General features: G+C 52.1%; 1 protein-coding gene across 1 annotated transcript; it reads right to left on the reverse strand.

Annotated features, from left to right (window-relative positions):
• Window positions 1–1,345: 1,345 nt before the first annotated feature.
• On the reverse strand, window positions 1,346–26,565 carry KASH5 (KASH domain containing 5; the record flags this gene model as incomplete). The annotated part of the gene is made up of 19 exons (XM_080643809.1): window positions 1,346–2,829; window positions 2,931–3,056; window positions 3,135–3,199; window positions 4,428–4,473; window positions 6,105–6,163; window positions 11,165–11,287; window positions 11,579–11,666; window positions 11,826–11,890; window positions 12,811–12,870; window positions 13,389–13,445; window positions 13,676–13,753; window positions 19,605–19,655; window positions 19,944–20,061; window positions 20,565–20,726; window positions 20,981–21,047; window positions 22,252–22,316; window positions 22,780–22,966; window positions 23,469–23,573; window positions 26,523–26,565. 19 exons carry the CDS (start codon window positions 26,563–26,565, stop codon window positions 2,688–2,690), a joined length of 1,707 nt encoding a protein of 568 aa, XP_080499935.1. The 3' UTR covers window positions 1,346–2,687.
• Window positions 26,566–26,995: the final 430 nt, after the last annotated feature.

Here is a 26,995-nt window from a genome sequence, read left to right on the forward strand (position 1 = left end):
GATACACTATGAGAGGACTTCAGAACTGCGCCCCGCACGAAGCGAACGTTTTTATTAGAAAAGGGATTCCCCCTCTCTCGAAGCAGCCTCCAGCAGCTTCTTCAGGGTTTTCTGTGTCCTTCAGGGGAGACCATCAGAGCGACAGGTTGGGGCGGGAAAAGAGGAGAGAGCGTACCAGTAATCAGGCTCCCGGAGTCATGGGCGGGGGCGGGGAGACACCGGGCTGCCAGGGCGAGAAAGCAGCCGATCAGAATCTGCCTTTCTGGAGTCTCGGCCAGCCTTCAGCCCTGCCCCTCAAGGTGACTGACCACCTCCCACTTCTCAGACGCCGTGGGCTCTGAACTGCGTGCCCTGGGCGCAGCTCGCGCGGACCGCACTGGGATTGGTCTCGCGAAAAGGGTGAAGCTGGGTGTGGCCGCCAACGGGAAGGGGGCGAGGCGGACTCTTGGTGATTGGCAAGCTCTCCCATAATCTGCACCGCGCCGTAATTGCCCTTTGGGCCATGAGGTGTGTCTGTTCCTACGTAGTTGAAATACTGAATAACTGTAATCTTCAAAATCATCCAGAGTTGGCCCAATTTTACAAACAGGACTCTGAAAGCCAGGACTAATTTCCCAAGTTGCCAGCGCTAACAAAGCACAGGATAGCTGGAACCCAAACCTGTGCAACTTCAGAAACCTTTCCACTCTGTTGATGGAGAAATGGAGTTACAATCTTACAAGCAGTGACCCTATGCCGGGCCCTCTTCTGGACACTGAGTGGTCTCATTCTGCGAGCTGGAGGGCTGGGTCCTGGCCTGTACCCTTCCCATACTCTACTTCCTCCCTAATCACTACAGCGGGTAACACCCAGACCTTCATTTCCAGACTGAGAGCTCAGGGCTCCAGCACCTCTTGGAACCCTGACACCCAACCCCTCCTCTACGAGCTCCTTCTCATAGGTTCCCCATCTTGGGAATGGCTACATAGTCTATTAGCCACTGGGTGAGGTACTGTCCTTGTCCTTCCCTCTTCCTCTGCCTTCACAGCCTGTCAGTTCCACCCACACACCAGGTCCAGCTTAGACCTCGTCCTCTCCCACCTGGGCCCCAGCCCCAGCCTTCTCCCCACCTCCTGCCTCAGCCTCACTTCATTACTCATCCCCTATGCAGGCTCGGTCTCTGTCCCACTCCGAGTTGATTTTGTCCCTTCTCTGCTCGCAGCCTTTCTTGGGCACTCAGGAGTAAAGTTCATGCTGGTGTCCAAAACCCTGCATGGGCTCTTGCCCACCTCTCTATCTTAATTTCACCCCTCTGTAGCCTCCAATTCTTCCTGGCTCCAAATCATTTTGTCATTAAAATTTTTTAAAATATATTTTTATTGATTTCAAAGAGGGTGAGGGAGAGAAAAACATGAGTACTGAGAGAGCATCATTGATTGGCTGCCTCCTGCACGCCCCACTGGGGATCGAGCCCTCAACCCCGGCATGTGCCCAGACCAGGAATGGAACTGTGAACTCCTGGTTCATAGGCTGACAACTCAACCACTGAGCCACGCTGGCCGCACTCTCTTAGTTTTAATCCCAGCAGCACGGTGCTGCCTATGGCTCTCCACACAGAGGATCTTTCCCACCCCCTGGTCTTCACACATTTACTTCCTCTGCCTGCAGCCTCCTCCTCAGCCCCTGCTCATTGTAACCAACATTACCCACCTTTCAAGACTAAACAGATGTCCTGGATCTGGGAAGAAACCTCTAGCCTCCAGGCTGAGTTGGGTGCCTTTTCCCACCCTTGCTCAAAACTCTCCCATGGAAGCCTCTGTGGTGCTGAAACTGGTCTATATCTTGACCTGGGTTGGGTTTTAGTTTCAAATGTTTACATATGCAGAAATTCATCCAGCTGATACTTAAGATTTGTCCATTTATCTGTATGTAAGTTACACCTCAATTAAGACATAAATAACCAAAAACAAGCAAAACCTCCCAAACCTCCCATCATCCTTGGGAAAAATGAACGCTCCTCAGCCTGACACTGGAGGGCCTGTTTCTCTACAGCTTTATCTTTTAAGGTCTAGCTGTGGCAACTATGTGTTTGTGGAGTAAACAAATGGTGCACTGGTCCACTTCCTGCTGGCCCTTTGCACTGGTGGACAGACATCTGTGGTGTGTGCCTGGCCCACATCTCCTCCCTCTTTCTGCCAGGAGAGGCGCTTGGTCTCCTTGCAGCTAGGGGTGAAGATGTCGAACAGTCTGACCAACAAGATATAAACACAGGTCTGCTGCTGGCTCTGGGAAGGCTACTGCTTTTCTTTATAAAAAAGAAGGGCCACATCGCCTTCTCTCCGCAGAGATGATGTATGAAGCCACAATGTCCGCCATCCCCTGAGCATGAGGGAAGGGCCAGGAGGGTCACAGGCTCAGTGCACTAACAGCTGTGGGCCTCGTGCTGTTCTCCAGGCTGTTTTGTGAGGAAACTAAACCCCTAGCACTTACTCCATTATTGGGCGTGTTTCGCTATTATCAAGAAATGTAGTAAAAAACATCACAAAACCAAGAGACTTCACATAAGACCCCATTCCGGGGCGTGGATCCTGGAGTACTGAACTGCATCTGGGGTCTTGATAACAGTGGCACAACAATAGGAACAACAGTAAAAAGAGTCCGAGGAATTCACTGAACTAGGCATTGCTCTGAGGGGTGGGGAGCATGGCTCACACTGGGGGGGGGCCAAGGTAGCAGAGCTGGAGGTGGGGCCAGGTGGGGGGCGGGTGCTGGCCCAGCAGCAGGATGGAGAGCAGCAGCAGCAGCAGGAGACCCAGGACAGGTGCAGGAATCAGCGGATGCCGCGTGACCCTGGTGGGGTGGCATGACAGGGCTTAGGGCAGGGCCCAGGGGAGCCTATGCGCCCCGATGACTGACCACCATCTTCCTTTTGGTGATACCTTGGGGCTCACCTGAGCTGCTGGGGGTGGGGGTGCAGGGGGCACAGGCAGAAGTGGCTCCAGACTGGCCTCCTAACCGGAACCAGCTTCCTCTCCACAGGCACCAGTGCGTGCTGTAGGTCTGGCTGGGAGGGGCTGCTGGAGAGAGAGAAGGGCAGGGCAATCACACTGCACGTTGTCCCCAATTTCCCTCCCAGTCCCTGTGGGTCCTAGTACCTCTCAGGAGGGCTTCTTGGAATGTCTCCAGGGTGAGGGTCTCCCAGAAGGATGGAGAGGTCAGCCTGGAAGGACAAAGGAGATGACAAACTTGGGACAGGGGTCCTGGGGAGAAGTGACCTCACGGAAGGGGGTGGAACACAGTGAATGAACGGCTTCAGTGCGAGCTTCCCCAAAACACACTGCCGGGCTGGGGTCCAAGCTCTGCCAGCTTCTGGCCGTGTGTCCTTTGGCACATCACCCCACCTCTCCACGCCCCACTTTCCCCACCTGCTGGACAGGGATGATGACAGTGCCCACCTCACAGGCCTAAAGTGGAGACTGACTGAGTGAATTCAGGTTAAAAAAAAGTGGGCGTGGGGCTCAGAACAGTGCCTGGCACATAGTGAATGCTCGATAACTGTGTGAGCTACTCAAGCTGATTATTTCCACTTCCACTGGATTCTGAAGTATCCAATGGCAATAAAAAGACAGTAATAAATAACAAATAACAGAACACCAGTGCCAGCTACCACCTTCACCACTGCCACCTACTGTGTGCCTGCTCTGTGTCAGGCCTGGAGCCAGGCTCTTTCTGACATGATCCTTAACCCTCACCCCACTGAGAGCCGGGTGAGGATCCTCACCACGCCAGCTCGAGGAAACGGAGGTGGGACCAGGCTCCACAGAGGGTGTGGCAGGAGGGAGGTGGGCTTTGCATTCAGGCTGCTCAGAGAGACCATGTGGGATGGTTGGACCCTGCAGGGTCCAGGTGCCTGGAACAGAGCCTGGCACACACTTGGGTTCTCACACCCTCAGCCGAGGACTGCAGGCTCCTCACTCAGGTCACATTTCCTTCCCTCCCTTTCCTTGTCTGAGAATGGGGATTGTCACCTGCTGCTTTGAAAAGCCAAGGTGTGTGTGGTGCTGGGCAGGGGGGTGCTGAGGCCGGCTGCGGAGGGCCCGGCCCTTTCCTGTGTGTGGGCGCATGTGCGTGTGCATTTTCGCAATCCGGGGGTGTAGCCATGTCTGTGAGGCCGGTGGTGTGGCGGCTGCAGCCTTCTGTGTGCGTGGGAGGGGGGGTCCCCTGGGAACATTCTGGCCGCCCACTAGCCTGTAGGCCACCACCCACAGCACCATCCGCTCTCATTAGCTACAGCGAGGGCCTTGTTATCTCTTGGCCAAATGATTTTTCTGTCTGCTCAGGGGAAGTGAGGGTGCAGGCGGGAGCTGGGGAGGAGCTGTGATGACATCAGTCCCCTCCAAGGGCCCGGAGTGGATGGGGACTGGGGAGAGGTGCTGGGGACTGCCTACCGTGATGTGGATCTCTGCTTCCTCCTCTTCCTCTCTTCTGGGCAACCTGGGGCAACAACAATGTCACTGCAAGCTTCTTCCCTCTGCCTGGCTCCCATTTGCCCGTGAGGGGCTCAGGGGAACCTTTAAAGTTGGGGCCTGAAGGGGGATGGACCTGGATCTGTGACCTCAAAAAGGGTGTGAGGGTCTCTTCATCTCACCGGCTTTCTCAGGGGCTACTTTTCTAGGTGATGCCCCAGCGAGGAGCCGAGGCTTCCAGCTCTCACTCCCCAAAGCACCAGAGGCTCAGACCAGGGCCTTGAGGAGACCCTGCCCCGACTTCCTACCTGCTGGGTCGCACCATTTTCACTGAGCCTCAGTCTTACTGGTTCTTTTTTCATGACTTGAACTCCAGAATCCAACCATGTAAGGCCCACTCCCATTCTAGACCATTTCTCTCAGGGGGTATGAGCCCCAGCCTCGGCCCCACCAAGGATCGCAGATGCCTGAGTCCCTGCAATGCCTCTTTAGAGACTCGGGTCTCAAGCTGCTCAGCCTGGATATCCCTTGGAGACCCAGATGTCCACATTCCTAGCCATCACCTTCACTGGGAACAAGGGATTTGGCCCTCCAGTTTCAGGAAACCCTCAGGATACAGCTGTTTCCTCAACCAGCACACCAAAAGGCATCCAGCCCCTCAAGGTTCAGGCCCTTAACCATAGCCACTTCCAGGGCCACCGGATTTCACTACCTCCCTCACTCCCATCTTCCCGATCTGTGCATCACACTACCCCTGCCCCCCAATTAAGATGTCCAGCCCCTGCCCCTGCCCCTGCTTATCCCCTCCCCTTCTCCCTTCCATGTCCTGGTGACTGAGGGGAGGTCACATCTCTGGAGCCCCCATCCCTCCCAACCTCAGCTTTCCCAGACAGTCCAATTAGAGCCCATGGCAGGCAGCCTCATTAGTTGCTACAGCTAGGAGCTGAAAGAGGGGTGGGGGAGAGGGTGGCACCACAGGAAACCACAGGCCCCAAGGACAGGGCCCCAAGGAGGGTTCCTGCAGACATCTAGTGCTTTCTCTCTCCTCAAAGGCCTGCACACAAGCCTCACAACAATCACAGGTCCACAGCATCATGCCAACTGCACCGACCATCCTCTATCATAAAAGGACTGAGCTGGGGATTTGAACCCCAGGTGTCTGACTCCAGAGCCCTCATGATTTCCTGACTGCCTGAGTGCTCCCCAGGGGCCCAATCTGGGTCTCATTTATCCCAGGTTCCCTTTAGGCCTTGAAGAGGTGTGTTCAGTGAGAGTGACCTGGTGACTGAGCTGTCCCATCTTCCTGACAATTATCTTCTTTTATTAAGAGTCTCCTATACGAATACCACTCTTGCAAGACCCCATTCAGGCATCGCCTCCCCAGGAAGTCCTCCCTCTCTCCCAGGTGGGGTCAGGTGCTAGATGTCCTCTCGGGACTCTGTGGGTCAGGAGGACCGGGAGTCACTGAGGGCAGGGCTGGATCTGACTCATGCTGGTGCACAGGCCCAGGGTCGCCTCAGCATGTGTGAGTGAGTGAATGAATGAATGAGTAGGTGATGAGGCTCTAGCAGGGCTTTTAAAGTTCTTACATTCCCTCTGCCTGAGAATCAGGTGTCACCTGGAGGCAGAGGATGGGTTTGGGAGGAGCAGGCTTCTTACCACATTGACCGCTCCTTCCTTCCTTCATGCTGGTACGCTGGCTCTCCCTGGAAGTTCATCTGTGGGGGAAGAAAAAAGGTTAGATCTCCGGCTACAACACCTCAAGAATTCACCATCTTCTTAAAAAACCTGCCTTCCTCTTGGGCCCCCTCCTTGGGACAGCTCTATCCCCGTCACCGACGCCGGCCCGGAGCAGAAACCAGAAACTGGAGCATTGTTCTAGACCACATCAAGCCCCTTTCTTCTTCTTCAGGACCCAGGAGTCCAGGTCCCCCAAACTTCTCACCTGGGCTCAAAAGGGGCTCAGTGGTCCCCTTTCAAACCCCATTATCCTCCCAGGGTCCCAGTCTTGGATCATTTGTTCTCGCTCAGGACCAAGGTCCCTCTCTGTTTTCTCCAGAGACATCTCAATCAACTTGACACTGTTTTCTTTTTTTAAAAAAATATTTTATTGATTTTTTACAGAGAGGAAGGGAGAGGGATGAGTTAGAAACATCGATGAGAGAGAAACATCGATCAGCTGCCTCCTGCACACCTCCTACTGGGGATGTGCCCGCAACCAAGGTACATGCCCTTGACCGGAATTGAACCTGGGACCCTTGAGTCCGCAGGCCGACGCTCTATCCACCGAGCCAAAGCAGTCAGGGCTGACACTGTTTTCTAAATGCATCCCTGAGCCAGGCCGGTGTGACTCAGTTTGATTCCCAGTCAGAGCACATGCCTGGGTTGCAGGCTGAATCCCCAGTAGGGGGCCTGCAGGAGGCAGCCAATCAATCATTCTTTCTCATCATTGATGTTCCTATCTCTCTCTCTCTCTCTCTGAAATCAATAAAAATATATTAAAAAAATTATTTTAGCCCTACCTGGTTTGGCCCAGTGGATAGAGCATTGGCCTGCGGACTGAAGGGTCCCAGGTTCAATTCCAGTTGAGGGCACATACCTGGGTTGTGGGCTCGATCCCTACCCAGTAGGGAGCGTGCAAGAGGCGGCCGATCAATGATTCTCTCATCATTGATGTTTCTATCTCTCTCTCCCTCTTCTTTCCTCTCTGATATATTTTTATTGATTTCAGAGAGGAAGAGGGAGAGAGAGATAGAAACATCAATGATGAGAGAGAATCACTGATCGGCCGCCTCCTGCACGCCCCCTACTGGGGATTGAGCCTGCAACCCGAGCATGTGCCCTTGACCAGAATTGAACCTTAGACCTTCCAGTCCACAGTCCAACGCTCTATCCACTGAGCCAAACCAGCTAGGGCAATAAAAATATTTTAAAATAATTATTTAAAAAAATGCATCCCTGAGCTCTAGCTTTATGTACCCACTGCCCCTGGGCAGCCCGCCCCTCCCAAGTCCCTCACCTCAGAACATCACAAGGTAAGTTCAGCACCTCCCCTCCCATTACCTTGAACTCCAGCCTATCCATCTTCTGTGCCCCAATTCTCTCTGTCCATCCCTTTTTCTCCATCCAAAGGCCCTGGTGGGGTTCAGGCTTCATCCTACCCCCTGGAGCATTGCCTCAGCCTCCTCCCTGGCCTCACACCTCAGTCCCCATGTGGCTGGCCCCAGAGCAATCTTTCTACAACCAGAGCCACCCTGCCCTGCTCCTCTCTGCTCACAGGCCTCCTGTAGCTTGATGGAGAAAAGTACAATCTTGTAGCTTGATTGCCAGGGAATTCCTTTCATGATCCGGTCCAGCCTCATCTCTCACTAGTCACCCACCCACCCTCTACTCCCCAAGCATATTATGTGGTTTAATGCTTCCACATACACTGCTCCCACTGCCTGGAGGGCCGTTCTTTCCTTATACCACTTAACTTCTCTTTTTTCCTTCAAAATAAACTCAAATGTCAGTTTCCCTGTGGTCTCTTCCAATCTCCCACCTGACACAGGTACCCCCTTCTCTGGGTGCCCACAGGGCTCACCCACCACCTCCAACACCCATCATCCTGCATTGGGATGGCCCATTTGTGTGATCTCGCCACCAGGCCTTGAGTGCTAAGGGACCTAGGTCTTGAGTGACTCGGCTCTGTCCCCCCAGGACCAAGTGCAGGCAGCACCCTGAGATCTGGGTCAGTCCTCCCCTGGATGGGGTGTCTGAGAGCTCATGGCAGAAGCTCATTTCCTGGGAGAGATTCAGCTCTGCCCTCCCCAAGATGTGTGACAGTGGGCATGTGGTCTCTCTGTGAGCCTCAGTTTCCCATGAGTAGAAGAATGAGGAATGAGGAAGCCTACCGCACAGAGCATCTGGGAGAGGTAAATAAGAAATCAAAAGAGAGCATCATGTTAAAGAGAAACACAGAAGCTTCTCTCAACCCAGGAAAAAAGTGAGCAGAGAAGTGAGTTTCTCTTTAAGGATGGTGAGCAGCTTTGAAATGGTATAGATTTCAAGACAATACAGAGTTGTATACAGAGCTGTTAGCAATATTTTCTTTAAAAAATTTCTTCTGGCCTGGCCAGTGTGGCTCAGTTGGTTGAATACCATCCTATCCCATGCACCAAGAGAGAGCTCCCGGTCAGAACACATTGCCTGGGTTTCAGGCTTCATCCCCAGGAGGGGGCATACATGAGGTGGCTGATCAGTGTTTCTATCTCTCTAAAATATCAATAAAAACATATTTTAAAAAAATTTCTGCTCTAGCTGGTTTGGCTCAGTGGATAGAACATGTGGACTAAAGGGTCCCGGGTTCGATTCCGTTCAAGGGCACGTACCTTGGTTGTAGGCTCCTCCTTGGCCCAGGCCCTGTGCAGGAGGCAGCCAATTGATGTGTTTCTCTCACATCAATGTTTCTCTCTGTCTTTGCCTCTCTCTTCCACTCTCCCTAAAAAATCAATGGAAAAATATCCTCGGGTGAGGATTAACCAAAAAAAAAAAAATTTTTTTTTTCTGGTTGCCCTGGCCAGGTAGCTCAGTTGCTTAGAGTGTTGTCCTGATACACCAAGGTTCAATCCCTGGTCAGAGCATATATAAGAAGCAGCAACCGAACAATATAAACTGATGAACAAAAACAGACCCGGAGACAGGGAAGCATCGCTGAGACTGTCAAACCTCAGAGGGAAGGTAGGGGAGGGTGGGGGTAAGGGGGAAAGATCAACCAAAGGACTTGTATGCATGCATATAAGCCTAACCAGTGGTCACAGACAACAGGGGTTGGGGGCATGCGTGGGGAGGGGTTTGGGATGGGAATGGGGGGATGAGGACAAATATGTGATACCTTAATCAATAAAGAAATTAATAAAAAAAAAAGCAGCAACCAAGGAATGCATAAGTGGAACAACAAATCCATGTTTCTCTCTCTAAAACAAACAAACAAACAAATTCCTTCTGGCACTAATAGATTAAAATCTCACTTCTTAGTGTGGACATTAAAGACGAGTTGTGTCGCCCTAGCCAGTTTGGCTCAGTGGCTAGAGCACTGGCCTGCGGATTGAATGGTCCCAGGTTCGATTCTGGTTAGGGACATGTGTCGCAGTTGCAGGCCCTGGGTGGGGTGTGTGCAGGAGTCAGCCGGTCGATGTATCTCTCTTACATCGATGTTGCTCTCTCCCTGTTCCTTCCCCTCCCTTCTACTCTCTCTAAAAATCAATGGAAAAATATCCTTGGGTGAGGATTAAAAAAAAAAAAAAAAGGATGAGTTGCCTCAGTTATTTAAAATTATGTAATATTATTGTTCAGGTTATTACAAAATTCATAAAATGATCGCTACTTTTTTTATTTGTTAATCCTCACCTGAGGATATTTTTTCCATTGATTTTGAGAGAGAGAGGAAGGTAGGGAGGGGGAGGGACAGAGAAAGAGAGAGAGAAAGAAACATCCATGTGAGGGAGACACATCCTGTAGGCACCCCTAATGGGGCTGGGAATAAAGCCCGAAGGTATGCGCCCTTGATGGGGAATTGAACTCAGGACCCTCTGGTCTGTGGGGCAACGCTCTAACCACTGAACAACACCAGCCCGGGCAACAATGGCTATTGCTGAGTTCAAGATTTCATAGTGGGTTTGCTAAGGTCAATGCTTAATGTATCTTTACAGTGTCAGGAAGAACCGTTCACTTCCCACTGTAGTACCGTTCTATTTATTTTTTTTTAGGATTTAGTAACTTAATTAAAAATTTTTTTCAATTACAGTTTACTTTCAATTACAGTTTACTTTCAATATTATTTTGTATTAGTTTCAGGTGTACAGCAAAGTGGTTAGACCAGCAAACTACGGCCCGCAGGCCGGATCCGGCTGTTCTATCCGGTTCTCTTGCTCTCCCCTCCACTCCTTTACTTTGAATTTATATTAGTTCACACAAACACTCCATCCATGCTTTTGTTCCGGCCCTCCGGTCCAGTTTAAGAACCCATTGTGGCCCTCGAGTCAAAAAGTTTGCCCACCCCTGGGTTAGACACTCATATACTTTACAGAGTGTCCCCCCTATATTTCCAATACCCACCTGGCCCCACAGTTATTACAATATTATTGACTGTATTCCTTATGCTGTACTTTATATCCCCTTGACTGTTTTGTAAATGTATGTAGTACCATTTTTTTAATTTTTAAAAATTTTAAAGTTTTTGTTTTAATCCTTACTTGAGGATATGTTTTTTATTGATTTGAGAGAGAGGAAGGGAGAGGGAGGGAGGCAGAGGAGAGAGAGAGAGAGGAAACACTGATGTGAGAAACACTGATTGGTTGCCGCTCATATGCACGTGCAACCTGGGTATGTGCCCTGACCGGGAATTGAACCCAAGACCCTTCAGTGTATTGGATGACGTTCCTAACAACTGGGCCACACCGGCCAGGGTGTAGTACCATTTTAAATAAGGTGATTTCTGACAGTGTTTCCTAAACAACAACAATCACAATCACAAAGGAATTTGTGTTTGCTTTCTTCATTTTAGCCTGCACACTAGCAGGCCAGTCCCTAGGGGGCAGGAATGGTGTCCTGTCTGGCTTGGGTTCCGTGTCCCTCAGTGAACAACTGCCTATTGAGCGGGAACAGAACAGGTACATGGGGTCCCAGGCCCTCTTCCCAGTTCTGGACTCCACTGGTCTCATGGCCCCTCCTGTGCTCACCTGTCCCTCAGCTGGGGCTTTAGGCAGAAACTCAGCTTCCTCATCGCTCTCACTGGTGCCCTCCTTCCACTGCCACACGCCGCACAGAGGGCTGGAGAGACGGGTGGCTGCCTCTTCTTGTTTCTGGGAAAGTTGTTTCTGAGGTCAGGGAGGGCCAGGTAAAGGCACAATGCAGGTCAGAGATGGGGATGGAGATGGGCTGAGGTGTGGGGTGGGAGGTGGAAGGAGCTGATATGAGGCTGGGCTGGGGAGGGTGGAAGTAGGACCCAGGAAGAGTTTGGTGCCAGGATGAAGAATTGGATAAGGAGAGATTAGGACAGATGGTCCTGAGGAGAAACAGGTTAAGGTGAGTCAGGGCTGGGTCAGAGTTTCAGCTCAAGGTGGGTTGGGGCGTTCCCAGGGTGCCAGACCCACCTGCTGAATGGCCTGGATCTCCACGCCCAGTGATGGGGGCAGCAGCTTGGTCCAGTCCACTCTTCTCACCTGAGCCCCTTTGGGTAGCCTGGCCACACAGTCAGGAGGGGGACGGCCTCTGTGCCTGCCCACCACCTGTCCGTCGGCCTGTGCTGGGGTTGCCACCCTGCCCACCGTGGGGCTGGAGGCTGAGATCCCTGGCCTTGGGTTCTCCTCCTGCCTCCTCCACCCTTCATGTCCCACTCACTCATCTGGCCCCTTATGGATCTGACTCAGCTGCTCCTCCAGGTGTGAGATTTCCAACCTCAGTTCCTGCAAAGGAGGGAGTGAGGGACACCTGGTTTTCCATTCTTCCCCACCCCCACCCTTAGGCTCCTCTTCCAAGGTCAATTCTACTCCCCTGACCTCTTTGGGTTCCTCAAGACACATATTGCCAAGGGACACAGGGAAGAAAGCAGTGACAAACTTAGGAGGCTAAGGAGAGACAGAGAGCAGCAGGAACCCGGAAGGTAACCTGCCAGCCAGGAAATCCAAGCAGAGGAAGGCGGAGATGGAGACACGTGGAACAATAAAGCACAGACCGAAACAGATTCGAAGAGAGGCAAGAGACACAGGAAGTGTATGAGACTCATAAAGACCAGGGACAGAGACAGGAGTCTCCATGAGAGACAGACTATCAGGGGTCCTCAAACTGCGGCCCGCGGGCCACATGCGGCCCGCCGAGGACATTTATCCGGCCCGCCGGGTGCTGCTGCCTGTCCTGCTTAGCAGCCGACTCGTCCCGGGCCCGCAGTGCACATAGGAATTTGTTTATAGTTGTTTTTTAAACTACAGTCCGGCCCTCCAACGGTCTGAGGGACAGTGAACTGGGCCCCTGTTTAAAAAGTCTGAGGGCCCTAGATCCAGAGAGGGGCTGAGACAAGGACCTAAATACGCAAGGCAGATACACAGAGAGATAAGGAGGGGAGATGTGGTGAGAAGACACCCACAGAGAATAAAAGTGAATGGAAAACAGAGATACACAGAGGGAGAGAAATGAAAGAGAAAAAACGAAAAGGCAGAGAGAGGGAAAGAGAGAGGGACATACATCACACAGTGGAGATGGAAGTGAGAGACTTGGGACAGAGTGTCAGAAACAGAAAGAGGCAGTAAATCTTGGAGATGGCAAGAGAAGTGGGGAGAGCCATGCCAAGCAGGGGGCTGCCGAGGGCGGGCAAGGGAGCCTGCGTTACCTGGGTGGTTGTTCTGTACTCTTCCAAGGTCTTGGCCAGACTCTCTGCATGGCACGTGCGCTGGGAAAGCCCAAAGCCAATGAGACTGGGCCCAACCTCATAAAGACACTGAGGCTAGGAGTGGAGGTGTGTGAGTGTGGGGGGAGGGCAGGGTGAGCTTGGGGGGAAGGGCTAGGGCCCCGAGGGACAGCACTGCGTTTGGAAAACAATAGAAAAATTTAGATTTAAATGTGAAAGCCATATGCAGATGTAGGATAAAGATTTGGGGGGCTCATGGGGAGATCCTTAGGGCTGGGGGAGGGTGAAGGAGAGTAACAGAGAGAACCTAGGCCCTGGGCAGGCAAGAATGGATGCACATGGACCACAGAACCCCTGGGACATCTGGGAACCTGAGAGCTCAGCTGCAGAGCCACAAGGCGTGATCCTGCAGGGTTGTGCTTGTGACCTCAGTGGAACCCTGTGACCTCTCTGGGTCGTGTGCTTATCCCAGGATTAGAGCCAGGCAGGCCTCCCTTTTCTGACTCGGGGCAGGAGATGGGCAGGTGCACATGGAAGCAAATGTCACCCAGCCCCCTTACCTCAGAGAGGTCGGAGTCTCGCTGGCAAATGACACGTTCACACTCATAGAGCTGCCGCTGCCAAGGAAGGAGTCTGTCCATCTGTCCTGCCCACGCCCGAACCCCTCTCCTCGACCTCCCTCCAGGGCTCTGGACGTTAGCTACATGGACAGGGATTTCAGCCAAGTTGCCTGGTAGCCCTGGGAACCTGACGGCTTGATGAAGTTCCCAGCTGTCACCAGGCCTCAATGGCTGAGACTGGAGATGGCAAATGTGGCCCTGGGGATGGTGCTAGGGAGGGGCAGCACCTTCAAAGCATCCTTCTCCATGGCCAGCTCCTCAGTCCTCCTCTTCAATCCATCCCGCGCAGCCAGTAGCTTTCCATTCTGGAAGGAGGAATGGCTGGTTATGTTCACATCAGCAAATGGCAATGCTAATACCCACAGTAGACATTTGCTGACACGTGATGTGCATCAGGCTTCATGCTAAGCACTTTATATGTTTTAGCCCATGAAACCCTTCCGACCATCATACGGATTTCAGCTTTGATTTCTCTGTGCATCAGTCCATCCCCCATCCATAAAAAGGAAGATAAGATAGAGCCTACTTCATGGGGCTTCTGTGAGGACTAAAGATACTTGGTAACATTTACTGAGCACCTTGCAGTAAATGAGTAAAAAAAACCTCATTTCTTATCACCTATGTTAAAGATAAAAGCAACTCAGCTCTGGCTGGGTAGCTTAATTGGTTAGAGCAGGGGTCCTCAAACTTTTTAAACAGGGGGCCAGTTCACTGTCCCTCAGACCATTGGAGGGCCGGACTACAGTTTAAAAAAAAAAACTATGAACAAATTCTTATGCGTACTGCGGGCCTGGGACGAGTCGGATAAATGTCCTCAGCGGGCTGCATGTGGCCCACGGGCTGTAGTTTGAGGACCCCTGGGTTAGAGTGTCATCCCCATATGCTGAGGTTGTGGGTTCCATCCCTGGTCAGGGCACATACAAGAAGTAACCAATGAAATGAATGCATAAGTAAGTGGAACAACAAACTGATGTTTCTCTCTCTCTAAAAATCAATTAAAAAAAAAAAAAAGCAACTCAGACACATAATGGTTGATTGACTTCCCCAGGTCTACAGATGGTAATTAATGCAAATACATGTTAATAGCACAAAGCATTTAGAACAGTGCCTGACATATATCAAGTGTTTGTTAAGTGTTATATTCAACATAGTTTTATGTGGAATCTAAATTAAACAATGTAAGTTAACAAACAAAACAGAAACAGATTTATAGATACAGGGAACAGACCGATGGTTGCCAGAAGGGAAGGGGGTTTAGGGAACTGGGTGAAAAAGGTGAAGGGATTAGGTACAGATCGGTAGTTACAAAACAGTTATGGGGATGTAAGGTACACAGCACAGGAAATATAGTCAATAATACTGTGATAATTATAAATGGTGCCAAGTGGGTACTGGAAATATCAGGGGACCACTTTTTAAAGTATGATTGTCTAACCACTATGTATACACCTGAAATACAAAATAATATTGAACGTAAACTGTAATTGAAAACATTTTTACAAATATTTTTTAAACTTTGGATTAGGAATTTTTAACACATACAAAAGTAAAAATAAAAGTGTAATGAAACCCTTTACCCATCACCCAGCTTCAATAATTATACACAGTTTCCCAGTTTGTTTCTTCTCTATCATGCAGGTTGCTTGTTTTGTTTGGGGTTTAACCAGATTATTTTAAAGCAAATCCCAGGCATCATATTATTTCACGTTTAACTACTCCTGCATTTTAATCTCCTACTTAAGGACCCTACCTTTAGCAAAACCATAATACCTACCATTATCACCCTTAACAAAATTAATAATTCCCTAGTACCATCTCACATCAAAGTTGTGCTTTTTTTTTTTTCTCTCAAATGTTTCACATTTATTTTGTTTGAATGAGGATCCACAGGTTTTTGGTTGAAATGTCTCAATTCTTTTTATCTGAGTGATCCTCCACTTTCCAATCCTGGCATTTTTGGGGGTCTTTCTTTTGTGGAAGAAACCAGGCTATTTGTCTTGTAGAAATTGTGCACTTGGTTTATTGTGTTCTCCTTCTCCATGGTGACACTCACCATGTCCCTGCATCTTCATTATTTCCTGGAAACTGGTGGGTAGGTCCAGGGCCTGGTCCAGACTTTGTTCAACTTTTTGGCAGGCAGATTTCATGGGTGTTGTGATGCATGTCATGTGCCATTCAGGAAGAATGTAATGTCTGGCTGTCCTAACATAGTTTTAACTGCCATCATCCCCAATTTTAGAGAGGAAATTGAGGATCAGAGAGGTTAAAAAACTTGGCCAAGGTCACATGGTAAGTGGACTCAAACTCAAATCTGACTCCAAATCCTGTGCTTATAACTCAACTCTCCTCTGAGCCATGAAGCTTTGGGTGACAATGGGGAACCAGCTGCATCTCTTTTTTTTTTTTTTAATATTTTATTGATATTTTACAGAGAGGAAGGGAGAGGGATAGAGAGCTAGAAACATCGATGAGAGAGAAACATCGATCAGCTGCCTCCTGCACACCTCCCACTGGAGATGTGCCCGCAACCAAGGTACATGCCCTTGACCGGAATCGAACCCGGGACCCTTCAGTCCGCAGGCCGACGCTCTTTCCACTGAGCCAAACCGGTTTCGGCCAGCTGCATCTCTTGTCCCAAGTTCATTACTAGAGGTGGAGACCAGCGCAGAAGCTGATGATAACGTGTGAGGTGGACTCTGATGAGGACTAGGGCCTGGGCCTGCGGGGAGCCCTGATGAGGAGCTTCCTGAGGAGGCAGTGCTGGGGCAGAATCCTCAAGGGTGAGGAGAATTATGGGGGGGGGGGGATGGGGTGAGGAGACAAGCAGGCCAGGAGAGGGAAGTGGGCAGAGCTAGCTATGAAATAGCATTGAGAATAAAATGCCCCAAATTCCATTCTAGTGTTTCTGGACCACCAAAAACCTAGCAAGTTGCACTGAGTTTTGATGAGGCATCATGGGGAAAACATTTCTGGGCATTGAGGTAGTTGATTTCCCTTGCCACATCCCTCATCCTGGTGCCCCTGGGGATACCAAGGCTAGTTCCTCCTCCTCTCCAGCCCGGCTTCCCTGCAAGTCCTCCATCAGCTGCCCTCCCTCCCTCTCAGTCCCAGCTAGCCTGGATGCCAGGTGAAGGGCGGAGGAAGGACGGGCCAGGAATGCTGTGTCAACATCTGTTCACCTGGTTGGGATTTGCAGGCTGGATCCTGGGCTACTCGGCAGGGAACCTGGTTACTCAGCCACTCCTGCCTTCTTCTGCAGTAACCTGAGCCCTGCTCTATGCATAGGTCCTCCTAGGGAAAGCTGAGTGTCTGAGTGTCCCTTACTCCAGCATTATTCTACTGTAACTTGAGAACTCGATCTATAGATGCTCTGTAGGCAGCAGCCAGTGGGGAGAAAGGTGGAGGGGAGGGATCCAAGAATAGCTCCAGTTATCGAGCGCCTAGGATGTCCCAGGCGCAGCTCAAGGCACTTGACCTGGCAACAGGCCTTCTGGGCTGGGAAGAGCAGACTGCTGGCTGCCATTCACCCTGCTTATTCCTTTTGCTTTCATTGGGGTCCTCTCTCCATGTGGGCAGATGGGTCCCCAGCCTTAGCCCTGGAGGTGAATCAAGATGGAAATCTTGGAAGATTCAGGAGTTGGGGCAAGTTAGCTAACCCAGCAGCCATTCTCCCCCTCCAGAAGCTGAAGATATTCTCTCGGCCTCCCTGGCAGCTGGTGATGGTGGTGGTGGGGTTACTCCTGGAAAAGCTTTCCCTTCTGATAAAAAGAGAGAGCCAGGAGAGGGGCATTTGCTGAGCCCCCTTGCCCCTCCTTGTCTTGCTTTGAATGAGAACATGAAGTTGGGAGCTGTTACAGCCCCGTGATCACAAGGCCACACCAGAAAAACAAGCCAAAGAACTGCCAAAGCAACCCAGACACCTTCCAAACCGCTTGTTAATCAGGATTCCCGACTCATCAGGGGCTGTGTTATACTAGGGAGTGGCTTGGCTATTACTACTTGCCACTTTGGTCAAAGATATATAAGAGGGAGGTTCTGCCAGAGGCTTTAGGGAAAGCCCCTGGTTCTTAAAAAGAGAAGTTCTAGAACAGTGGTCGGCAAACCGCGGCTCGCAAGCCACATGCGGCTCGCGAGCCGCGGTTTGCCGCTTTGTTGACTAATGAGTTTGCCGACCACTGTTCTAGAAGAAACAGTTACATCCTATCTGTATCCCATGCCTCACACTGTGGAGGCCTCAAGGGAGGGAATTTTCATGGAAGAGCCAGAAAACAATAGTAGAAATATTTTTAGATTTAAATGCAACAGCCATATGCAGACATAGGACAAAGATTTGGGGGGAAGGGGTCAGGTAGAGTAGGGCTGGGGGAGGGGTGAAGGAGAGTTGAAGAGAGCAACAGAGAGAAAAGAGGCCCTGAGACATCCCAAGCTCAGGGTTAGATGTGAGGGGGGCAAGAATGGATGCACTTGCCCTACCCTGTTTGGCTCAGTGGATAGAGCGTCGGCCTGCGGGCTGAAGGGTCCCCGGTTCGATTCCAGCCAAGGGCACATGCCCAGGTTGTGGGCTCCATCCCCAGTGTGGGGTGTGCAGGAGGAAGCCAATCAGTGATTCTCTCTAATCACTGATGTTTCTCTCTTTCTCTCTCTCTCTCCCCCTCTCCCTTCCTCTCTGAAATCAATAAAATATATTAAAAAGAAAGGAATGGATACACTTGAACCACAGAACCCCTGGGACATGTGGGAATCTGAGAGAGGCGTTTCTCAGCTTAGTCACAGAAGCAACAAGGCATGTGAATAATGGAATAGAAACAGCTGAGTGAGTTGTTGAGGCAGAGGGGGACCAGGGAGGCCACAATGGCCACAGAGTCACAGGAAAATAGCTACACCTTCGCTGTGCCCCTAAATGGGTACATAAGTGGCTGAGTGAGAGCCCCAGTGGCCTTTATGGGGGCCACCACTGGCAGACGCAGCGAGGACTGTATGTCCAGAGATGAGAAGGCAATGCCAGCTTCCCAGTGGATACCAGCATGCAGTGGTGACTAAGGCCAAGGACCAGATGGGACTATGAACATCAATCCTGTCCAGCAGAGAGAACAGATGTTGAGTGAGGACCGCTGCCTCCGGGAGCACAAAGGTTCTGCCTGAGTCTCCAGCAACTTAGATGCCACCTTGTGGGGGGGGACAGTGATGAGATTCATCATCAAGGGATGAGTCTCAGTTTCCACCGAAAAAGGACTAGGTAGACTCAAAATGAACTCAGATGATGTTTTCTGTCTCAGATGGAATGTGGCTTGAACTAGACATGAGGTTGAACTGGGACTGTTTATATTATGTGCTGGGCCCTGGGCTAAAAACAGTCATTTAATTACCATAATAACCCTGTTGAACAGATACCCTTCTCCTCCATTCTTAGAAAATACTGCAAAACTAAGGACCTGGCTGGGTGGCTCAGTTGGTTGGAATGTTGTCCAATACACCAAAAGGTCGCAGCTTTTGATCCCCGGTTGGGCGTGTGTGGGAGGCAACTGATTGATGTTTCTCTCTCCCTCTCCTCACCCCCTTCCTCTCTCTCACAAATCAATAAAAACATATCCTCAAGTGAGGATTAAACATATATGTAAGAAAAGGAAACTAAGCTTAGGAAGGGGTAGTCACATGCCTAAAGGTTGCCTGTCATGTAAGTGGCAGAGATGTGATTTGAACTTGGCTGACTTCAAGGCCTGTGTTCTTTCCACCATAAAAAACAACAACAACTAATATGTGCACAACACTAGCTAACTTTTACTGAGCACTTTCCATGCTGTGTCCAAGGCTTTACAAGCATCCCTTGTTTAAATCTTACACAACTCAATGAGGGAGATTCCATTCTTTTGCCCATTGTTACAGGTGAGGACACTGAGGCACAGAGAGGGGACCCATGCTTACTAGTATGTAGGCGGCCTCAGCTGAACTCAGGCAGTCCACCACATACCCTACACTCCGACCAACTGTGCCAGTTCTCACATGCAGTGATGCAACCTTCAGAGACATTCACATATTGGAATCCTGGGTCTCCCTCACCAGACTGAAGGGTGTTTGGTCTGCAGGCTGCTGGGGGTGTCTAAGGCACCAGGGGTAGGATTGGGAAGAGGCGGGGGTGGGTGCTGGGCTGTGTCTCACCTCCTCCTGCAGAATCTCCATTTCAGCCACCAGATGCTGCTGTTCCTTTTCCTGAGGACAAAGGCTCTATTGGGGCTTCCTTGCCCCCATATTGCCCTTCCCCCTCCCCTGGGATCCCACTCAGGCCTGGGTCACTGAGGAGCAGGGCTGGGGAGCCCTGATGGCTCCTGTTGCCCGCTGTGTCTTTAGAGGAATGGCAAAGCCTGAAGCAGAACCCGGAGGGACGGAGGAAGCCTGGGTGACCTCTGCCTCTTCCCCTCTATAGTCAGGCTCTGTTGCTCAGACTCCAAGAAAGGGGGAAGGGAGAGGACACCTCTGTGCCCCTTGCCCAGAACCTACTGTCTGCCGGGCCTGGGCCAGAAGACTGCGATTCTGTTCCTCCAGGCTCTTGGCCAGACTCTTCAGGTCCTCCAGCTCCTCATCCACAGCCTTGGCAAAATGCAGGGCCTGCTGGGTACTGTGTGGGGGCAGGGACATGTGAGCCATGAGAGAGGAAGACAGACCACAGGAGAGATCCACTCAGAGAGACACAGCAACAGAGAAATCCCAGACAGAGAAAGAGGGGGATGGAGACCCAGGGAGAAGGGGACAGAGACTCAGAGAAAAAAAAAGGGGGGGGGAGGACTAAGCCTGGAGAACAGGACAGTTTTTACCTAAAAAACTAAGGGGGTAGGTCCTCGAGAGTGGCAGACTAAAATAGGGGGACAGGACAGACATGAGGAAGGCAGAACACAGGGAGAGAAATAGGCTGCTAAGATGGAAAATCAGAGAGGGAAGAATAAAGAGAGAATCTGAACTCGAGATGCTGAGAGACAAGAACCAGGGAGACAAGAGAGAAAGATAAAAGAAGAACGGGACGTGTGCGGGGTCACAGACACGGAGAGAGGGAGTGGAGAGCGAGGCTGGGGCTTTGGTCAGAAGGGACACGGGGACAGGATGGTGGACGTGGGCCTGGCCCACCTGCGGAGCTGCTTGCGCAGGGCCAAGATCTCCTCCCCAAGGCGCGCGGACCCTTCCTCAGCGGTCTCCACGCTGCGCTGCAATTTGGCGTTCTCCCCGGCAAGCCTGCGGTTACTGAGCTCCAGGTCCTCCAGGCTGCTCAGCAAGTCAGCTGTGCCCAGCCTGGGGGCAGGAAGAGCCAGGGTCACCACCCACAGCCCCGGCCTCCTTTCCCAGGTGACAGTAGGTGGTGAGGGTGGTGGGGAGACAAGCTCTTCTGGAGAAAGAGCAGGAGGGAGACTGCCCTGCTCTCCCTGAGCTGTTAGCACAGCCCCTATCCCTCACCCACTCCCAAAGGACCCTAAGCCCTAGCCCGGCCCTGGGCAGGCTGGAGGTCATGGGCAGGGGGAGGGAGAAGGGGGTCTGAGGATAGGTACAGCTCAGGTCTGGGGTCTTCGCCTCCGAAGCTCTCCAGGTTGGCTGGCTCCTCTGTGTTGGGGCCTCCTGGAGACAGACAGAGAGAGGGTGGTGGGCTCCCCAGTGACTTTAAATATTGGGGTGATCCAGGACTCTGGGCTTATTCCTAGTCTGGCTTCCACCCTCAGAGCATTTGCTCTGGGTGATTCCATCTGCTCCCAGGGCTGTAACTACACCCAACATCAGAAAAGCCTCTTGTTCATCCGTGAGCTCAGGCTGGATCTCCCAGATAGCCCTGTAATTTCCATGCCCAACACTGGCCCCAAACCTGTTCCTCCTCCCACTCCCCCGCCCCACACTCACCACCTGGATCCCTTGCTCCTGCTCACCCCCGCAGTCCACTAGGACCTAGGCCCTGCCCCCCTCCTCCCCGACTCTGTGTGCCACCCTCCTCTCTATCCCCACACCCCATCCTGGCTCAGGCTCTCACCACAACCTCCTCCTCAGCCTCCTCACCTCCAGCTTCCCCCTTCTGCCCTTCCCCCACTAGAGCTGACCCACCCCTCCCCTGCTCACAGCCCTCCCTTGGCCCCTAAACCCAAAGGGAGGAGGTTCAAGGAATGCCAAGTAAGTTCTATTTCATTTGCTTTTGTTTTTGTAAGGCTGGGGAATATAACACAAACACATGTTTATGGAGCACCTCCTGTGTGTGAGGTCCTAGGGATACTATGGTAAGCAAATTGATTCCAATAATTACAGGCTGTTGTTGTTCCTTGTGATTAAGCCCCTATCCCAGTGGTCGGCAAACTCATTAGTCAACAGAGCGGCAAACCGCGGCTCGCCCAAGCCGCAGTTTGCCAACCACTGAACTAACCGAACAGCAGGGCAAGTAACTAATCAGATTATCAGATTTCTGCAGGAAAGGAATGCAGGTCTGTGAGTGTGTGAGTGCGGAGAGCAAGGGACTTTAGCCTGGGGCATCCCGGCTGGGTGAGACTGAGAGGTGGGCAGGGTCTCTCTGGCTGAATTTCTGGGGTCTTTGATTTGTGGGGCTCTATAATAGAGCTGGTGTTAGAAGCTTTGGAAACAACTCGGGAGGAATAAAACCCCCAAAGCTCAACGAAGGTGGGGAGGCAGTCATGGAGGCTCCTGGAAGGCCAAACTCACAGCTCCAGGCTAGAGCAAAGGTCCCTGGGGTCCCACTCTTATCTCCTGCTCTGTTGCCAAGTGGAAAGTCCCCTCACTGTCTGACCCTCGCCAACCTGCTTCATTCTATATAAAGCATTCTCACCAGATGGCAGCTGCTGGGAGGTCAGGGCCCCCTCGAAGGTAGTCTCCTCTTCCAGCTCTAATCCTCTATATCAAAGGGATGAGCCTTAGAGCCCCCTGCAGCCATCCTCAAACCCAGCAGGGGTTTTTGGGTGGCTGGAGGAGGGGCCAGGTTAGGTGAGAGTAAGCTCCATGGGGAGGAAGGTGGGGCCAGATGGCTAGCGCCTGGGGCCAGATGGCAAAGCAGGAGGGCAAGGACTGGGATTGGAGAAGGGATGGTGAGGGGCATCTGTTAACCCATCACCCCCGTTTTCCTCCTTCCAGCCCCTTTTATGTCTGTTTCCCAGGCCCCCTTCACACCCCCTTCCCAGGCACTTTGTCCTTAGACCCTCTGCTGTTCCCCTACCCCATCTCTTTACTTTTTCTCTCCTCAGCCTCCTTCCAACCACAGGAGGTCCCTGTGCCCAAAGGGTGCTGGCTGCAGTAAGTAGGTATGAGGTTAGATCTTAGGAAGGACTTCCCAGGTGAGGGTGGAGGTACAGGGACCCACCCATCCAGCTGACAGGCAGTGATCCAGTCTCGCATGATGACCAGGAAGGTATCCAAGTCCACGGTGGCCTGAGGGCCCTCCCCATTGGGGTCCAGGCTGCAGGCCAGTGTTTGGAGGCGTGCATCCTGGGGGCCCTGTCCTGTCACAGCCTCCAGGTAGGCTAGTACTCGGGTCACAGCCACAGAGCCTGGAGACAGAGCATGTCATGAGGGAACTGGGGCAGGTGGGGAGGCATGGGAGTTGGAGACATTAGGCCATCACTGGCTCGGCTGTTGGCACCCCTGCACCACAGCCTGGCTGGGACAACTTGGGCAAGTCCTTTTCCCTCCTCTAAGTCCACTTTTCACCTGGACTTTTTCACAAGTCATCAGACCCACCTCAGAGGGTGGACCGAAGAGAATCAGCTATGCCCCCAGGCCCACAGTGGCTAGCCTCTCTCCCTCCCTCCCCCAGGCAATGAAGCCCCACCCTCTTCTCTTAATATCCCCCAAGTTTTCTTCCCCTCACTGTCCTTGCCTGAAAGGCCTTCATGCCCTTGTCCACTCATTCCTGAAGCTTCCCATAATCACTGTCCTACAAGACCCTCATCCCTCTAAGGCTCCCCAGTTCCAAGCCCCCCATCTCTGCCCCTTATTATTTCGTATCTCCCCCACACCCAGTGCTCCCAGGCCCCATCCTGCCCCTCCCACCTGTCCTCTGGGGGTCACAAGCTTCGAACATAGAGTTGAGTATTTGGTCCTCTAAGCTGAGCGGTGTCTCCAGGCGCCCCTCCTCCGGCTGTTCCCAGAGGTACACTGAGGAGACAAGAGGGCCAGTCCACCCGTGAGGAGAGGAGTGACCTGGCTCCTGCAGAGGGGAGAAGTTCATTCCTAGCGGCCTGGAGTTTCCGCTGGTGGGAAACAGCAGGAAGCTTCAGATGGGGGCAGCAATGTGAGGGTCTTTGAGTCACCTCCTCACGCCCCCACGCTGGGGATGTGGGCCCCATCTTTCAGGCCAGGAAGTCCCCCCTGCTGTCTGATCCTTTGTGTCCAACCCACTCAGAAGCCAGATAAGAATGAGTAAGCACCCTTTCCTTCTCTCTTCCCCTGCCTCCCAGGCTGTACTGAGAGGGGCTACAGGAAGGGGAGGGCAAAGAAGAGAGGATTCTGGGAGGAGCTGAGGGTGAAGGAGGGCCCAGAAGCCAGGAACAATCCGATAACATTCTGGCAGCCTGGATCGATTCTGCCTGCTGCATCTCCGGTCCCCTAGCCTGCCTGGTGGGCCGGGTCTCTCTCCCCTCACCATGCCCAGTTGAAGCTGGCCGCAGGGGAGCCCAGGGCCAGGAGCTCAGAGCCCAGCTGCACTATTGTAGGCAAGTTGCTTCTCTTTTTGGAGCTGCAGTTTCCCAACCAGTAAAATGGCAGGGAGGAGGGGTAGAGTGATCCTGCTCCCCAGGACTGGGAAGGTTAGGGGTGTGGTGTGTGTGTGTGTGTGTGTGTGTGTGTGTGTGTGTGTGTAAAGAGCATGTACGTGCGCACGCACATACATGCAATATGCACATCCCAGGGTCTGTTTGCCCACTGCTGTATCAGCAGTGTTTGCATAGTAGGCACTCAATAAATACAAGATATGGAAGGAGATCCTTTACCTCAGGGACAGCCCAGCATCTTTCTGAGGGCTGGAAGTGACCTTCAAGACTCCCTGAATTGCTGGGTACAGCACTGGGCTGAGCACAGGCTACAGGGTCTGGCAGACCCACGGGACAACCCAGGCAAGGGGCTCAGCCTCTCTGAGCCTCATTTCTTTGTCTGGAACATGGGGGTGTTGTTCCTTCCCTCTTAGAAAATGAATGAGATAAAATCTGGAAAAGCCCTGGCAGGGGGCCTGGCATGTCGTGGAAGCTTAGTATAGAAGGTTTTGCATGGGCCCCACTTTATAGGTGAGGAGACTTAGGCATACAAAATTTCAACATGAGTGCCCCTTTCTCATTCCACTCTTCACAGGTTCTTTGTAATGAGCTCAAATTCAGCCCCCTCGGGGTTGAGCCCATGCTCCTTGGGAAGGGGAGTAGGAACCCAGTTAGGGGAGATGCAGGGCCCGTGCCCCGGGCTTTCCCTGCACTCTTGTTTCTTCCTCTTGCAGTGAACCCATGTTATGGAGGAGGACCCTGAGGCCCAGCAAAGTCACTTGCCCAGGGCCACTTAGCCAGGGAGAGCAACCCGGAGTCAACTCAGGACTGTCTGGTTACAAATCACATGGGGTCCGAGGATCTGCGTGTCTCCAGTCTCTTCCCAGGGCCCCACAGGAAGATGCTATTGTGCCTCTCTCCTGTTCTTTTTTTCATCTCCTTCCTCAGTGTCTCTGCCTCTCTCTGTGTCTGCCCTTCTCTAGTTTTCTCTCTTGCTCTTTCTCTCCATCTTCCTTCCCATCTCTCTCCCCATTGTGTCCTGTCTCCATGTCCCTTGCCTATTTTCTTCTGTCTCTGTGCTTCTCTTCCCATATCTCTGAGACTCTCCGTTCATTCCCCAGCCTTCTCTCACCTTCCTCTGCTGTCTCTCAGTGCCTTTTTCCCCAGAGTCTTCCTCTATCTCCATCTCCCCTGGGTGTTCCCTCCCTTTCCTCAGGAGCCTCTCAAAGCTGGCTCAGCCCTGGCCCACGGGTTCCACAGTGGCTGCACGCCCTCTGCTGGTGCCAGAGAAGGTTAGATGCCAGTCATTTTGTCAGTGGGCACACGGTATCACCACCCAGGGTGCCTGCTTCCTACCTTCCTACCCGGAAAACCTCCTGAGGCCGCAGTTCAAGCCTGGGGCCCTGAGAAAACACTCAGGTACTGCTGCTGCTGGACGCTAGGAGCCTCTAAGAAAGGGGGCCTGCCTCTCCCTGAGGGTGAGAGCCTCATCCCCCATCACACTGGGCTCCCCACTTAGCCAATGAGTTTCAGAGAGGGCAACCACCGAGCCAGCGAGCGAGCGTCTTGCTCTAGAAGCAGCTTTCACATGCATGTGGTTTGCATCCAGCCAATTCTAGGACAGTAACCAAGTTCCTACTACGTGTCAGCATCGTTCTGGCGTAGCACCACCACACGTTGTAAGCACTCGAACTGTGGCCAGCATGAACTGAGATGCTCTATTAGTATAAAGCACACACCAGACCTTGAAGACAGCATGGGGAAAAAAAGCATCTCCAATCCATTTTATATTGATTATACGATACTACGAAACTATTGTGGATATATAAGGTTAAATAACATCTATTATTGCCATTCATTTGGCCTGTTTCTTTCTTTCTTTTGAATATGGCTACTAATAAAATTTAAAATTACATATATGCTGCTGGACAATGCTGCTCTAGGAACTGGAAATACCAGAGAGAATAAAACAGAGCCTGCCTGGCAGAACTCATGCTGTAGTAGAGGGGACAGAGCGTAAACAGACAGACAAACTGATGTCAGTGCTATGAAGAGAGGTAGAGCAGCAAAGAGGAGTGAGTGTGACAGGGCAGCTGCTTTACAGAAAGCAGAGATCTGAAAGAAGCGAGGGGTGAACCTGCAGTCCCTGGTAAAGGGTGCTCCAGGCAAGGGGCACCGCACACACAAAGGCTTCTGCTCTGGCCTCTAGGAGCAAAGGGGACGAGGGGTCCAGACAGGTGGGCACAGGGCAGCTTCCCTCCTCCTCTCCCAAGACCCCGAGTCACAGTCTGGTGCCCATTCATCCACTTCTCCCTCCTCATCCTCCCGCAGGGTAAAGAGGGACCCAGCCACCTACTTTGAGTAGCGGGGCCACCCGTTGGGCTCTCTGGTAGGTCCATGGGCCACCCTCGTTGCTCCACAGCTGCTGGCGAAGCTAACAGCCTCCCTCCCTCACTGGGAGGGACTGAAAAGGGACCGGCTGCTCCGAGAGCTCCTGGAAGGACAAGCAGGGGAATGGCCTCCTCAGACCAGCCACCTGAGGGTGGGGACCTGACCTGCCTCACCTGTGCTCCAGGCCTTTCTGGGTTCTCAGAACCTGTTTGCCCACCCCTGCCTCCATCACAGCAGCTCCCGCTCAGACCTGTTTTATGGATTGGAGGTGTGGGTTGGGCAAAGGGGGACCTGAAGAGTGGGTGGCAGAGATCAAAGTGGGGCTAGTGGGTGGGGGTCATTGCCTCTTCACCAACCCTCCTCCCACAGCTTGTCAAGTCCCCAGCCCTGTCTTCCTGCCCGATGATTCTACCCAGTCCCCTTCTCACCTTCCCTATG

This window comes from Plecotus auritus, assembly GCF_963455305.1.
Source record: "Plecotus auritus genome assembly, chromosome: 10".
NCBI lineage: Eukaryota > Metazoa > Chordata > Mammalia > Chiroptera > Vespertilionidae > Plecotus > Plecotus auritus.